Source organism: Vigna umbellata, chromosome 5, assembly GCF_029865625.1.
Source record: "Vigna umbellata cultivar VRB3 chromosome 5, Vumbellata_1.0, whole genome shotgun sequence".
Taxonomy (NCBI): Eukaryota; Viridiplantae; Streptophyta; class Magnoliopsida; order Fabales; family Fabaceae; genus Vigna; species Vigna umbellata.
Window position 1 is genome coordinate 8824748 of NC_142169.1, and position 12145 is coordinate 8836892.

A 12145-nucleotide genomic window follows, 5' to 3' on the forward strand; every position below is an offset into this window, starting at 1 on the left:
CCAATAATATAAAAAAAGGAATTAGTCTCGTTTTTATATTAGTTTTTAGACAATGATTTTGAAAGTTTGGGGAGTTGTTGGCAAATAGGGACAAGGAGTGGCTTATGTTTTGAAACTCATTCAATCATTTGTTTTTTAAGAAAGGAACCCAAATGAGTGGAGAATGTTCCACGTGGTAAGCAAAGAAGTGACATGGAGAGAGGAGTGAGTGGATCACCCGAAACGAAGGAACCGTTCCATCCAAGTGGTTTTGCTGACACAACCTTCTATAGCCAATCTAACATCATCTTACATCATAGTCCCTTCCTAGGATATGAGTGGTCAAACATTTCATATAGTTTGTTGGGGTTGTGAGGGGTTTAAGAACAAACACCAGTTTGGGTGGTTTTCAGGAGGTTTTGGTTTATCAGACAATATCCCTACACTATTATTTATTGCCTTTCATCAAAACTTCTTTACACACAAAAATAAGTGTTCATCTTTTGGTGCAAACACAATGCAACACAACAAAAAGGTTTTATGATTCATCGGTATTTTACTGTTTTTCATCACTTCTTCAATAGACTAACTTTCATCATTTGCTTTCTCATTTTTCCTCCATTACTATTGGAATTTGCATTGCCCATCTTCCTTCCACAATTCTTTTTTCTGGGTCCTTTCTTGTTTGATTCATTTTATTCATGTACATTCCTATAGCTTTTCTGCCTTTTCTTTCTATATTTTTCTTTTATTAGTATAATTCATCTCTCTCATACATGCAAAGTGGCAATAGATTTGTAAAACCTGTCGCATGTTGTCTCCTTAAAAGGGTCACAGGGGGCTTTAAGATCCATTTTTTCAATACATTAAATTGATGATATGTGTTATTTCTTTTCGGAATATGTTCAGTGTTTCTTTCGCTAGTTGTTTCTGTTATTCTTAACTTTGTTCAATAGGAATATGTTTTGGATGATTATAATCCTCGTGCTGCAATTGGCTTTTGTTTTTCTGTGTTTCAAAATTAATTGAAAACATCTTCTTTCTTTTACTTTTTGTATTTCTTTCTCTTTTTTGAAGGGTATTTTATCTCCTTGAATTTCAAACTAGAAAAAAGTTATTTTAACATGGTTGAAGGGGTGTTATTCTAATGTCCCGTTAAGTGCAGGTGTTTCAATATCTCTTTTTTCTTGTTGATATTTCATTATGATAGAAGCTTGTTTTCATTCGGAGTTTCAAGAATCAAGTAACTTCTAACATCATTATCATATAACCCAATCCCAGAAAAAGATATTTTTATGCATGTCATCTTGTCCTATTCTTTTTCCTTTAATTTTGGCATTGATATTTAAAGCTTCTTCACTTTTATTATTGCCTATTTTTATCTTAGTATCTTCTATCCTGGTTCCTTTGTAAATTGTTTCCGTTTTTACCAATTGTAGAAAATTTCTTGCTTGTTAGCTTTTTTAATGAAACATAGCTACCAATAAGAAAAGTGTTACTTTGCTTGCCTTTGCATGGGACTAGTTTCTAACTAAATGAGTTAAGACCCTTTAACATTTTGAACATGCAACTAGGTGTAATGAAAGACTCATCAAACTACTGACTGAAATTTGATAATTCTGACAGGTTCATTTCTTGGTGTTTGCAAAACCACAGGAAGTCAATTACATTTTATCTTATGACTTTTCCTTATAGGAATGATTATCTAAAATGATGTTGCAGAAGAAGGTGAACTATGGTTTTAATGGCTATAAAGGGCCTGCCATTCCCAAAGCTTCAAGGTCAATTAGGGTAAGCAAATTAAATTTTCTCCCTTCTTTTCTCATGCTTGTTGAGTTGTATTATTAGTTCTGTTTCAAATCTTGATAATTCTAGTACATGGTTTAGGGTAGGGGTACAATCAAGAAGAAACCTGAAAATAACCAAATACAAGCTTTTGAAATATTGGCTAATGTAGCTGGCAACTTTTTACAAGAGAGTGAGAATTCTGGTCTTGACAATGTAGCTTCTGCAAAAGATCCTCACACTTTCTCTAGTGCTGACATGAAGGATAAGCTTGAGGATGAAAGAGGATCATTTAAGAAGGACCTATGTGAGCATGGAAATTGCAGTGAAATTGTCTCTGCCTGTGTCCCTAGCAGGCAAGGGAAACATGAGAACCTTAGGTACATTTGAATAGTTGTTTCTCTTGATAATTAAAAGTTCTGACTCACTAACAAATGATCAACCAAATGTTTATTACATAGTGCAGTAAAGGTTTTGTTGTTTATGGTAAATTTAATCACTTTGCAAACTTGTCATGACTCATCAGTGTTATGTTCTATGCAAACTCTTGCCAGAGTCATGGACAGTTCATCTTTTCCTGGCAACCATCTTGAAGGCCAAGGCCAAAATATCCTTGAAAGGGAAGATGAAAGGGGAAAAAGAAGAAGAGTAAATGAGAAAAACACTCACATTAAAGGCTGCTTTGAGGGGTTAATAGAACCAAGTTGCAAAGTGTCTAAAGATTGCAGCTCAGAAAATAATGTGGCAAAGTCGTCATTGGAAGGCCATAGGCATATTGATTCCTTCCCCAACACTTCCAGTGGCAGGAAATTAGGTAGAGATGATGATGAAAACTTAGTTAACAGCACTCAACTAAACTCCAGGGATAAGATATATAGCACACCACCAGATATGCAAAAATTGAAATATGCAAGTTCCCTTATGAGTGGTATGTAGCTTTGCTTGCAGTTGGTTTTGAATTCATACCAAATGTGAAACAAGAAATCTATATTGATGTATATATTCATGAATGTTAGTTAATTTCCAAAGTTTGCACATTTTGTATATATATTAATAGTCAGTAAATTGTGTTGACATAGATGAGAACAATAGTAGGGACAATTCTGAGCTTGAAAATTTACAAAGGATGTACCCATTTAAGAAGAGGAAGTTCTTCAACCAGACCTCATCATCCACTTCTGATAGGGGGTCTCAATGCCAAGGCACGTTCGATTCTTCTGATACCACAAGGGTCAATGACACAAATCATGGTACAGGTGCTACAATGCTTGGTTTCCTACCTCTTACTTTTCGTTGTAATGTAGGTTTCCTTTTAGGCTTTCACTCAACTTTGGCTAAATGGTCAAATTAATAACATGCAGCAATTGAAGAATCATCCTCTATAGTTGGTCAACAAGTGCATTCTGGGTCCAAGGGTTGTAACGGTAAGAAAATCAATGTTACCAATTACCAACATCTGATCCTAATTTAGTCTAACATAACATCTTGTTATATAAGGTCTTAACGAATTTCATTTTTACCTTACAGTGAAGCTGAGCATAAAATCCTTTAAAGTCCCAGAACTTTTCATTAATATACCTGAAACTGCAACTATCGGTTCATTGAAAGTAAGCAGTTTAGTTTTTTCTTTCTAAGTAACACACATTATTGACATGGTTTATACTCCATTTTATGTGTATTTCTATCATTTGTGACTAAAGCAATGAACTATAAAACAAACTGAGAAACATGAACAAATTTACTGCATAATCTGAGCCTTAAACCTAACACCAAACCACCTTCATGGTATGTTCTCATGCCTCCATACCAAATGAAAATAGATTTCAAAAATATAAAGCAAGTATAATAACTATAGTGACTCATTGTACCTTTTCTTATGCTCACTTTGTCTACTTTTATGATTATTATTAATTCTTCTTCTTATTGTTGTTATTGCTATTATTTTGTAGAGGACAGTAATGGAGGCTGTGACAACTATACTTGGAAATGAATTACATGTAGGAATTCTTCTTCAGGGAAAGAAAGTCCGAGATGATAGCAAAACTTTAATCCAAACAGGAATATCTCAAGATGACAAACGTCATAGATTAGGATTCATGTTGGAGCCAAGACATACTTCAAATTCTCCATCTTCATGCAATGATAACCCTTGTTTTCTAACCACTGGTTCGCAGCAAAAATTATCCAAGTAACCTTTCAACAAGCCATTTCTGTTTACCATATTCAGTTATTTTTTTATGTGATAGTCATCTATCTTTCTTAGTCCTTTCATCCATGGAATTACTTTTGAATAAACAGTTACAAATTTGACGATATTCAATAAACAGGCTATCAACATCTTTAATGTTACAACAAGGAACATACAATGTATCCCAAGAACGTTCTAGGATCAAAATCGAAAGTTGTGTCGAGGGTGATCTTAATGTGGTCTCCTCTCAACCAGATACTTATGCAAACAATAACGTGTCAAAATGTCGCACTCTAGTGGCAGTTCCGGCCATTAACATGGAGGCATTGGCTGTGGTTCCATTTCGACGCAAATCTGGGAATCCTGACTTTGCACAACGCCGAATTAGAAGGCCATTTTCGGTTCTAGAAGTAGAAGCATTGGTTCAGGCTGTTGAAAAACTTGGAACTGGAAGGTATGTTGATAAAGTTTTAGTCTTTTATGTTTTTAGTTAATGAGTAGCTGTACCCTCTTCGTGATATTAAATGTTACTTGTGCGTTGAAGGTGGCGTGATGTCAAACAACGTGCTTTTGACCATGCAAAACATCGAACTTACGTTGATTTGAAGGTCAGCAATTCATGTGACGCTTTGTTTTCATTGTTTTCTAGCAAAATAGTTAAGTGACAGCATTTGACATTGGATATTTGGTGTTTTCATTGTGATCTATCTTCTCTAGTAGTTCTCAAGTTTGCAATTATACTTCTCCTTGTAAGAAAAATCCTTAAAGTGGCAGGAACATTCATCCACACACATAAAAATATGCAATATTTGCATTGTTGCAACACTTTGGTGACTATGAGAATGTTGTAGGATAAGTGGAAGACATTAGTGCACACTGCTAGAATCTCACCTCAACAGAGAAGGGGAGAACCTGTTCCTCAGGAGCTTTTGGATAGGGTCTTAGCTGCTCATGCCTATTGGTCTCAACAGCAATGTAAGCATCAACTCAAACCATTATGAGATATTTCGGATATTGAAGGATGCAGAAGAACAAGTCTATTGCTGCACAAGTACATTTTCCAGGGTGATGTAGTATAGTTATTATAAAAAAGTTGATAGTATGAACGTATAAGTTTCCAAAATATACTCATATACATGTGATTCCGCAATTTAACCCTCATATAAGCCTGATAATAGTTTGGTTATTTATACATGATTGTTTGGCCCAAAGGGAACACTCATATAATCTCTTGTGGCTAGTTTGTTGGTATGCTATGAAATGCAAACCAGAACAATGAATGTATACATGTTAAAGCTCTTAGAAATTTTGCTAATGCTACCTCATTATGTCCACCGTTGCAAGCCATTACAATAACATAAAGGAACGCATATTATCATATACAAATCAACATTTCATGAAAATATACATGCTAGTTTCTCAAGTTCAAATAGTTACATGACAGTTTCCTTTAGGATGATACAATTAAGTGACAATAACATTGAAAAATAATACTTTTGATACACATAAATTCTTTACTTTCGTTTCACACTATTCTTTCTAATTTTTTATTCTCTTCTTTTTTGAAAAAAAAATTAATATATATCAAATAAATATAAAAGTGTATTTTATTGCATAACATTAAGGCATCAAGTCATCAACTATAAAGAATAAAAAAAATGATACTTTGACACATACATTTTTTATATTTATTTGATACTATCTTTTCTTACTTTTTACTCTATTTTTTTTTTAAAAAATACAAAAATTTATTCTTTCATAACCATTTTATCTTTGTAATGTGTCAAATGAATCTAAAAGTGTCAAATGAATCTAAAAGTGTGTTACATTATCATTTATCAAAAAGTATTTCATGATATCAATAACTAACTGGTGAAACATAAAACTATAATACATTAGATCGTTTGTTTTTCATGCAACTACAATCCTCGCTACCATTTTTGTTTTTCATGCAAATATTTGTTTGGCCATAGCACTTCACAAGTAACAATGGTCAATGAATGAGTAGAATTTAGGATTGTGTTCGAAATTAAAGTAAGTTTAAGTTCATTAGATAGATAAAAAAGTGAAGTATATTATAGAAAAAACTCATAAATTACTTTTAAGTTTTTGGTGAAAGTGTGATGTGGTCATTACTTTATTTGTATATTTTTATTAAAATAAAACTTACTTTTCTTTTTTATTTTAAAATATTATATAAAATTTAATAGCAAAATTATTAAAATGAAAAATTAAACTTTTAAAATATAAAAAATAATTTTTTATAAGAAATTAAATATTCATTCTTGGTTATGTTTTAAATTCTAATGCATGTTCCTTGCACATGTCAAACCATGCTTTTGTAGTGGTGGTCCCATGATACCCATCAAATTCCAAAAATTAAGGCCATGAATTACAAATACTATAAAATTTATAGAATCACACTAACTCAAAGTTTATTTTTATTTAAGATATAATTTCATCATATTTCCATTTTGATCTCTTATAATTTTTATTTTGTCATGGTTCTTCTTCAATCTAGTGGTAAGAAAAATATTTAATTGTGTCTAGCTCGGAAGAAAAATATTTAATTTGTTCATAAGAACTAAACTTGAAAGTTACTCTAAATAAATCATTTTTATAACTTGTAACTGTTGCCTAGTAAGCAAATTCACGGGATTTGTCTACACAATGTAAAAAGTTCAAAAATTAAAAGACATCTCTCTCCTCAAGGAACTGTATATGTAACTTTTAAAATAAACCTAACATTAATTAATAATTAGTGGGGGCACAAAAACAATAAAAAGCAACATATTATATTGAATAAAAAAAAATTAAACTAGCAATTCTAACGTGATAATGTCAGAGGCTGATTCTATCTTTAATTAGGTCATCCTTGTTGCCATCCTTTAGATTAATTAAGATACTTACTCTTTATGCGAAAAAGTTCACTTTCCATTAAATATAATATACCTTTACCTAAAAACTTGAACTTCATTTCTATTAAAAAAAACTATATAAACTTGGTCTACCTTGTTGGATAAAAAACACGCTAATTAAGGTAGTATTGTCAGACAATTATGATTAAATTAGAAATAAGATTGTTAGTAATAATAAATTTTAAAATATACATTTAAGATTTAAATATGAGACTATTGATTGTGTTAGATAATTTATACTAATTATTAGTTTTCTTTCAAAAGTTAATAGTGTTTTTACATTGTTTAAAAATAAAAGTTAGATAACTGACTGTTACCATGTGAAATAAAAGTTTGTAGCAAATTGTCTTCTACATAGATATTTAATATTTATGTGATTTATTTTGTATAAAAATTGTTTTTTTTTCTAACTAATTGTAAAATAAATTATTTTCTCAATGTAAAGAAATCAAAATCATATTTTGACACTCAAATTGAAGAATTTACTAAATTATAGTTATTTAAATGTCGGCTTGAAGTTGTTAAATCCAAGTACCTAAAAGGAAATGCATAAGAACAAATGTTTCACTAAATATCATGTAGGTTGATTTCCTTCTTTCTTTCTTTTTTTTCACCTTTTCTTCTTGTTCTTTTTTAAGTTTCTCCTCTCCTCACTTTTCCTTTTAATTTTAACTCGCGCAATAGACTTCAGTTAGAAGAAACCTAAGTCTTTCAAAATAAGGTGACATTTTTGTAATTTCGACCAACTTATACGCCTCGGTTCAAAGGGAACCGAGGTAGAAAACCCATATTACACTAGTAAAAAAATGGGATTAGGAAGCGCAATATATGCTTCGGTTTAAGCGAACCCGAAGCGTATAATAGTGCGGTGGCAGAGTCGTAATAATAACTTAAATATATGCCTCGGTTGTTCCATAACCGGTGCCTAAAGCACACTATTAACTCGGTTCTACGTAAAACCGAGGCATAAAACTCTGCCCAAACCTGCTCCACTGACAGCTATTGGTTCTGATAAGAGCTACTAACTCGGTTGCCCAGCAACCGATGCCTAAAGGACACTACTAACTCGGTTTTAGGCGAAACCGAGGCATAACTCCTGCCACCTAACTCGGTTCTGACATTAACTCTTCATTCTCACTTCTTCTCTCTGTCCGTGGCTCCCATTCTTCTTCTCTTCTTCGTGCTCACTCTCCTCGTGCTCTCACTCCCCCCGTGCTCTCACTCTTCTCTGTCCGTGCCTCCGTCGCTGCCTCCGCCGCTACTGCCTCCGCCACTGCTGCCTCCGCCACTGCTGCCTCCGCCGCTCTAGATCCACCGCTCCAGATCGCCATTGCCAAGCCGCTCCAGATCGGCGAGCCTCCGTCGTTGCTGCCTGCCTCCGCCGCTCTCGATCCACCGCTCCAGATCGCCGTTGCCTCCGCCTCTCCAGATCGGCGAGCCTCCGTCGTTGTTGCCTGCCTCCGCCGCTCTCGATCCACCGCTCCAGATCGCCGCTGCCTCCGCCTCTCCAGATCGGCGAGCCCTCCATCGTTGCTGCCTGCCTCCGCCGCTCTCGATCCACCGCTCCAGATCGCCGATGCCTCCGCCTCTCCAGATCGGCGAGCCCTCCGTCGTTGCTGCCTGCCTCTGCCGCTCGCAGCCCTGTGTGATGGGAAACCCTAAGGGAGCTTCCTGGTTCGTTGCAGAAGGTGTTCATATACTCTTGTTCTTCTGCTTTTGAGGCTAGGCTAGTGAAGACTCACAATCACAAGCACTTTGGGTTTCTGAAATTGTAAAATGTTAGGTCTGTTTTGATCTGGGATTGGGATTGGGATTGGGATTTTCCGGTTGTGTGAAAAACATTGACTTGCACCACTCCGTTTCTTGTTGCTGAAACAGTTTCTTGTTGCTTCTTGTTGCTGAAAAAAATTTTGCTGAAACAATTTCTGGTTTCTGAAACCATTTCTGGTTGCCTACTGTAAACAGGTTGCAGGTTGCATCTGAAAAAAAAAATAGGATACTGCCTCGGTTATGTAAGAACCGAGGCATATTTCTGTCTGCTTTTTATCTCAGTCCATGACCCGAGGCATAAAATCGGTCCTTTTTACCTCGCTCACATATGCTTCGGTTGCAAAACCGATGCCAATAATAAAAAATAGCCGGTGCCTTTTCTTGTTATTGTACTAGTGTTACCTCGGTTAAATTAACAACCGATACCTAAAACCCTGCAAAATTTTGTCTGTCCCTCTGCAAAACAGACTTTTCGCCTAACACCTTTTTGAAAATGACCTACTGTCTCGGTTCTACACAGAACCGAGGTAGTATGTCATGTTCAACATTGACAGTTCTAATGTGAAAAGGGTTTTAGGCATTAGTTGCATTAATAACTGAGGCGGTAAGTGGTCTATTGTCTCGGTTAAAAAAAGAACCGAGACATTATCTCTTTCGATATTTAACTTCTCAGAAACGCAAAACTTTTTAACCTAATGTTCATTCTTCTTCCTTGCTGTTTCCCCTTCTTCCTTGCAATTTTCTTCTTCTTCCTTGTTGTTTCCTCTTCTTCTCTCAGGCGAAGCTCTTGGTTCATGGCCTTCATTTCTCTCACGCAAAGTGTCTGTATGGTCTCCATCTTTGTTGCCTCCATTTCTATCGCGCGAATTGCGTTATATATTGCCGCCACCGAACGTTCATCGTCGCCACCAAACGTTCATCGCCGCCACCAAATGTTCATCGCTGCCACTGGCTGTTTGTCTTCGCCTTCGACCGTTCGTGGCGCCTTCGGTCATTCGTTTCTACCACCGGCTGTTACTCGCCGTCTTTTGCTGTTTGCAAAGCCATGGTTCGTTTCTCCTTATTGTTTAATATAAAATATGAAAACATTAGACTAGCATTTTAATTTCATTACATTCTATTATGTTAATGTGATGAATTTTATTTGATCTGTTAGCATTTGATTTCATTGGTGAAGTAGGTTCCGTGGCATTGAAGTAGGAAATAATGCATCATAAACTTAAAATTTGTCCATTGCAAATACAAAAAAAAAGTGATTTTGAATAGGGAAAAAACCCCATTTTCTGAAAAAAAAAGGGACATCTACCGCCTCGGTTCAAAACCAACCGAGGCAAAAAACACCTACATACTACTTCGGTTCCCCTGAACCGAGGCAAAAGACCTCCATATACTGGCTTGATTCAGAATCGAGGCAAAAGGCCTACCCTTTTTTGTCTCTCCTGTATATACCTCGGTTCATGAATCAATGCGTAAAGGTAAACAGAATCGTTGTCGTTTCCCTTTATACTACACTTTTAATTAATTAAAATTTGATTTTGAATAAGTTTTCTTATTTATATAAAGTTTTTTTAATCTTTATTTCTTTTATTGTCTATGTGAATATCTCGAAGTTTTGTTGGTTTAATTAATTGAGAGTATCATTATTCTGTAAGATCCTGGAAAATAAAGGTTTTAAAAATAAAGTAGTTTTGAGATTTTGGGCTTTTGTTTGGATATTAGTGTTCTTGAGTGTATATTTTTGTTAGAATATAATTGTTATGTTATTTCTTTAATTTTATATTTTTGGCTTAAGGGTAAAAGGGTATTTTACCTTTATTTAATTGGTGTAGAAATTAATTAAGAAGGTGTAGAAAGGAAAACCATACAAATTAAATAATTTGAATATTTAATAAAATGATATTATATAAATCTTTTAGAAGATTTAGTTGTTGTTATTTTAAAAATTAGTTAAATGAAAATAGGAGATATAATCTTGGTGGGTTTAAAGATTAAAAGAGATATTATTATTATTAGAGAAAATCATTATTAGATATATTGTTAGATATTTTAAAAGATTACGTGGATTTAAAAAAAAATTTGGAGGTTGATGATATTTTAAAAAGTAGTTAAAAAAAATAAGAGAAAGACATCTTAGTAGTTTTATAGATAAATTGAGAGATTTTATTAAAAATAAAAATATGGAGATAGAATATAAGAAGATAAAAAGGAGAAGAGTAAAAAGGATTCTGCATTTTGTTACCCTAAAATCAAAAAACGAAAATTAGAAAGATAAGGGAGAGAAAAGAAGTTTTCTAGGAGGAAAGGGGAAGAGTTGCAAAAAACCTTAGTGCAAGGGAAAATTTGTGGTGTTTTTTGAAGTTAGAAAATAAGTTATGAGGAAGCTTACCATTGTTTGTTGTATGCTATGCATTCTCAATTTACTTGCATGAAAATACTTGTTTAATATGTGTTATATGATTATGATTATGATTTTTGTTGCTATTGTTGGACATGTGTTTGTGTGTGCATGAGAATAGGTTTTTGGTAATATTTGTGATGAGTTTTTCCCTATGAATGTATTATGTATGTTTTGTTGTGTTATCCCAACAGAGAGTTTGATACTAAGAGAGAAAAAGTTATAATGCTTGGGAGTTTCCATGCAAATATATGTTGTAAGTGTTGGGTTATTAGGCTCCCTTCCTATGTGGAGAATAGGCCAAATAATGTATACCATTATGTCTCACTTTCTTTTAATGGAGATGGGTCAGATTAGTAGGGTACATTAGACTCATTTGAAGAGAGGGAAAAACCAAGTGAGAGAGAAAGGAAGATAAGAAGCCGTTATGAAGTCGTTCACCGTTGGATCAGGCTGATTTTTGGATAGTGGTTCTAGACGTATGGTTCATCATTCTGACCGTTCAGATGTTCAATCTGACCGTTCAGATCGTCAATCGAGGATCTAGTTTGGGAGAAAACAACCTCGCATCAAAAACTCTATTTTGGAGAATTTTCATCTTCTTTGTTCTCATTTGTAAGCGTTATGCTTAGTTAGTTTGGTTGATTGAAAATCTCATTTGGTGTTTTTATTAGAGACTCTTTTGCACCCTATTATTGATCACAGTTGATTTTTTTTTGGTTTGGATAACTTGTGGTTTTTAGCCTTGCATTGAAGGATTTTCCACATTAAAAATTGTCGGTGTCTCTTTGTGCTTTGGATTTTTGTTTTTTCTCTATTTGTTTGGTGCTCATCGTAAATTCTCATAAGAAGGGGAATTGAATTTTCACTGTGTTATCATTGTTTGTTAAATTGTTATTGTTTTTAGCCCTTTTTCCCATTAGTAAGGGTGTGGTAATAATCATATGTAGTATATATGGGTTTATTGGGGGTATAACATGTCAATGATTATATCTGGATGATTCAAGTGATGTATTATATGTATTTGAGCATGTTTACATGGGTATCTGATGCTTGAATGCATGTATGATGTGTTAAGTATGTTTCCACGTGATCTAAGGTTGATGTATA

The 12145-nt window shown here is 34.1% G+C and overlaps 1 protein-coding gene across 2 annotated transcripts; it reads left to right on the forward strand.

Moving 5' to 3' along the window:
* The first annotated feature begins 1689 nt into the window (after nt 1-1689).
* LOC124826665 (telomere repeat-binding protein 5-like) lies at nt 1690-4992 on the forward strand. 2 transcript variants are annotated; one of them, XM_088114829.1, is made up of 10 exons: nt 1690-1770; nt 1867-2144; nt 2319-2692; nt 2844-3020; nt 3126-3188; nt 3292-3371; nt 3714-3952; nt 4092-4406; nt 4497-4560; nt 4804-4992. In XM_088114829.1, the coding sequence occupies exons 1-10, from the start codon at nt 1690-1692 to the stop codon at nt 4951-4953; spliced, it is 1821 nt and encodes a 606-aa protein (XP_087970955.1). In that variant the 3' UTR covers nt 4954-4992. The 2 variants fall into 2 exon arrangements, with proteins under 2 accessions (XP_087970955.1, XP_087970956.1); XM_088114830.1 differs by having other exon boundaries at nt 2844-3014.
* The last annotated feature ends 7153 nt before the right edge of the window (nt 4993-12145 follow it).

What these genes read in the sequence shown, in the direction of transcription:
- LOC124826665 (XM_088114829.1), top strand. Translation starts at nt 1,690, where the DNA reads ATGATGTTGCAGAAGAAGGTGAACTATGGTTTTAATGGCTATAAAGGG. An exon ending in TGCAAGTTCCCTTATGAGTG is followed by an intron (nt 2,693 to 2,843) that starts GTATGTAGCTTT and finishes GTGTTGACATAG; the next exon opens with ATGAGAACAATAGTAGGGAC. An exon ending in TGGGTCCAAGGGTTGTAACG is followed by an intron (nt 3,189 to 3,291) that starts GTAAGAAAATCA and finishes TTTACCTTACAG; the next exon opens with TGAAGCTGAGCATAAAATCC.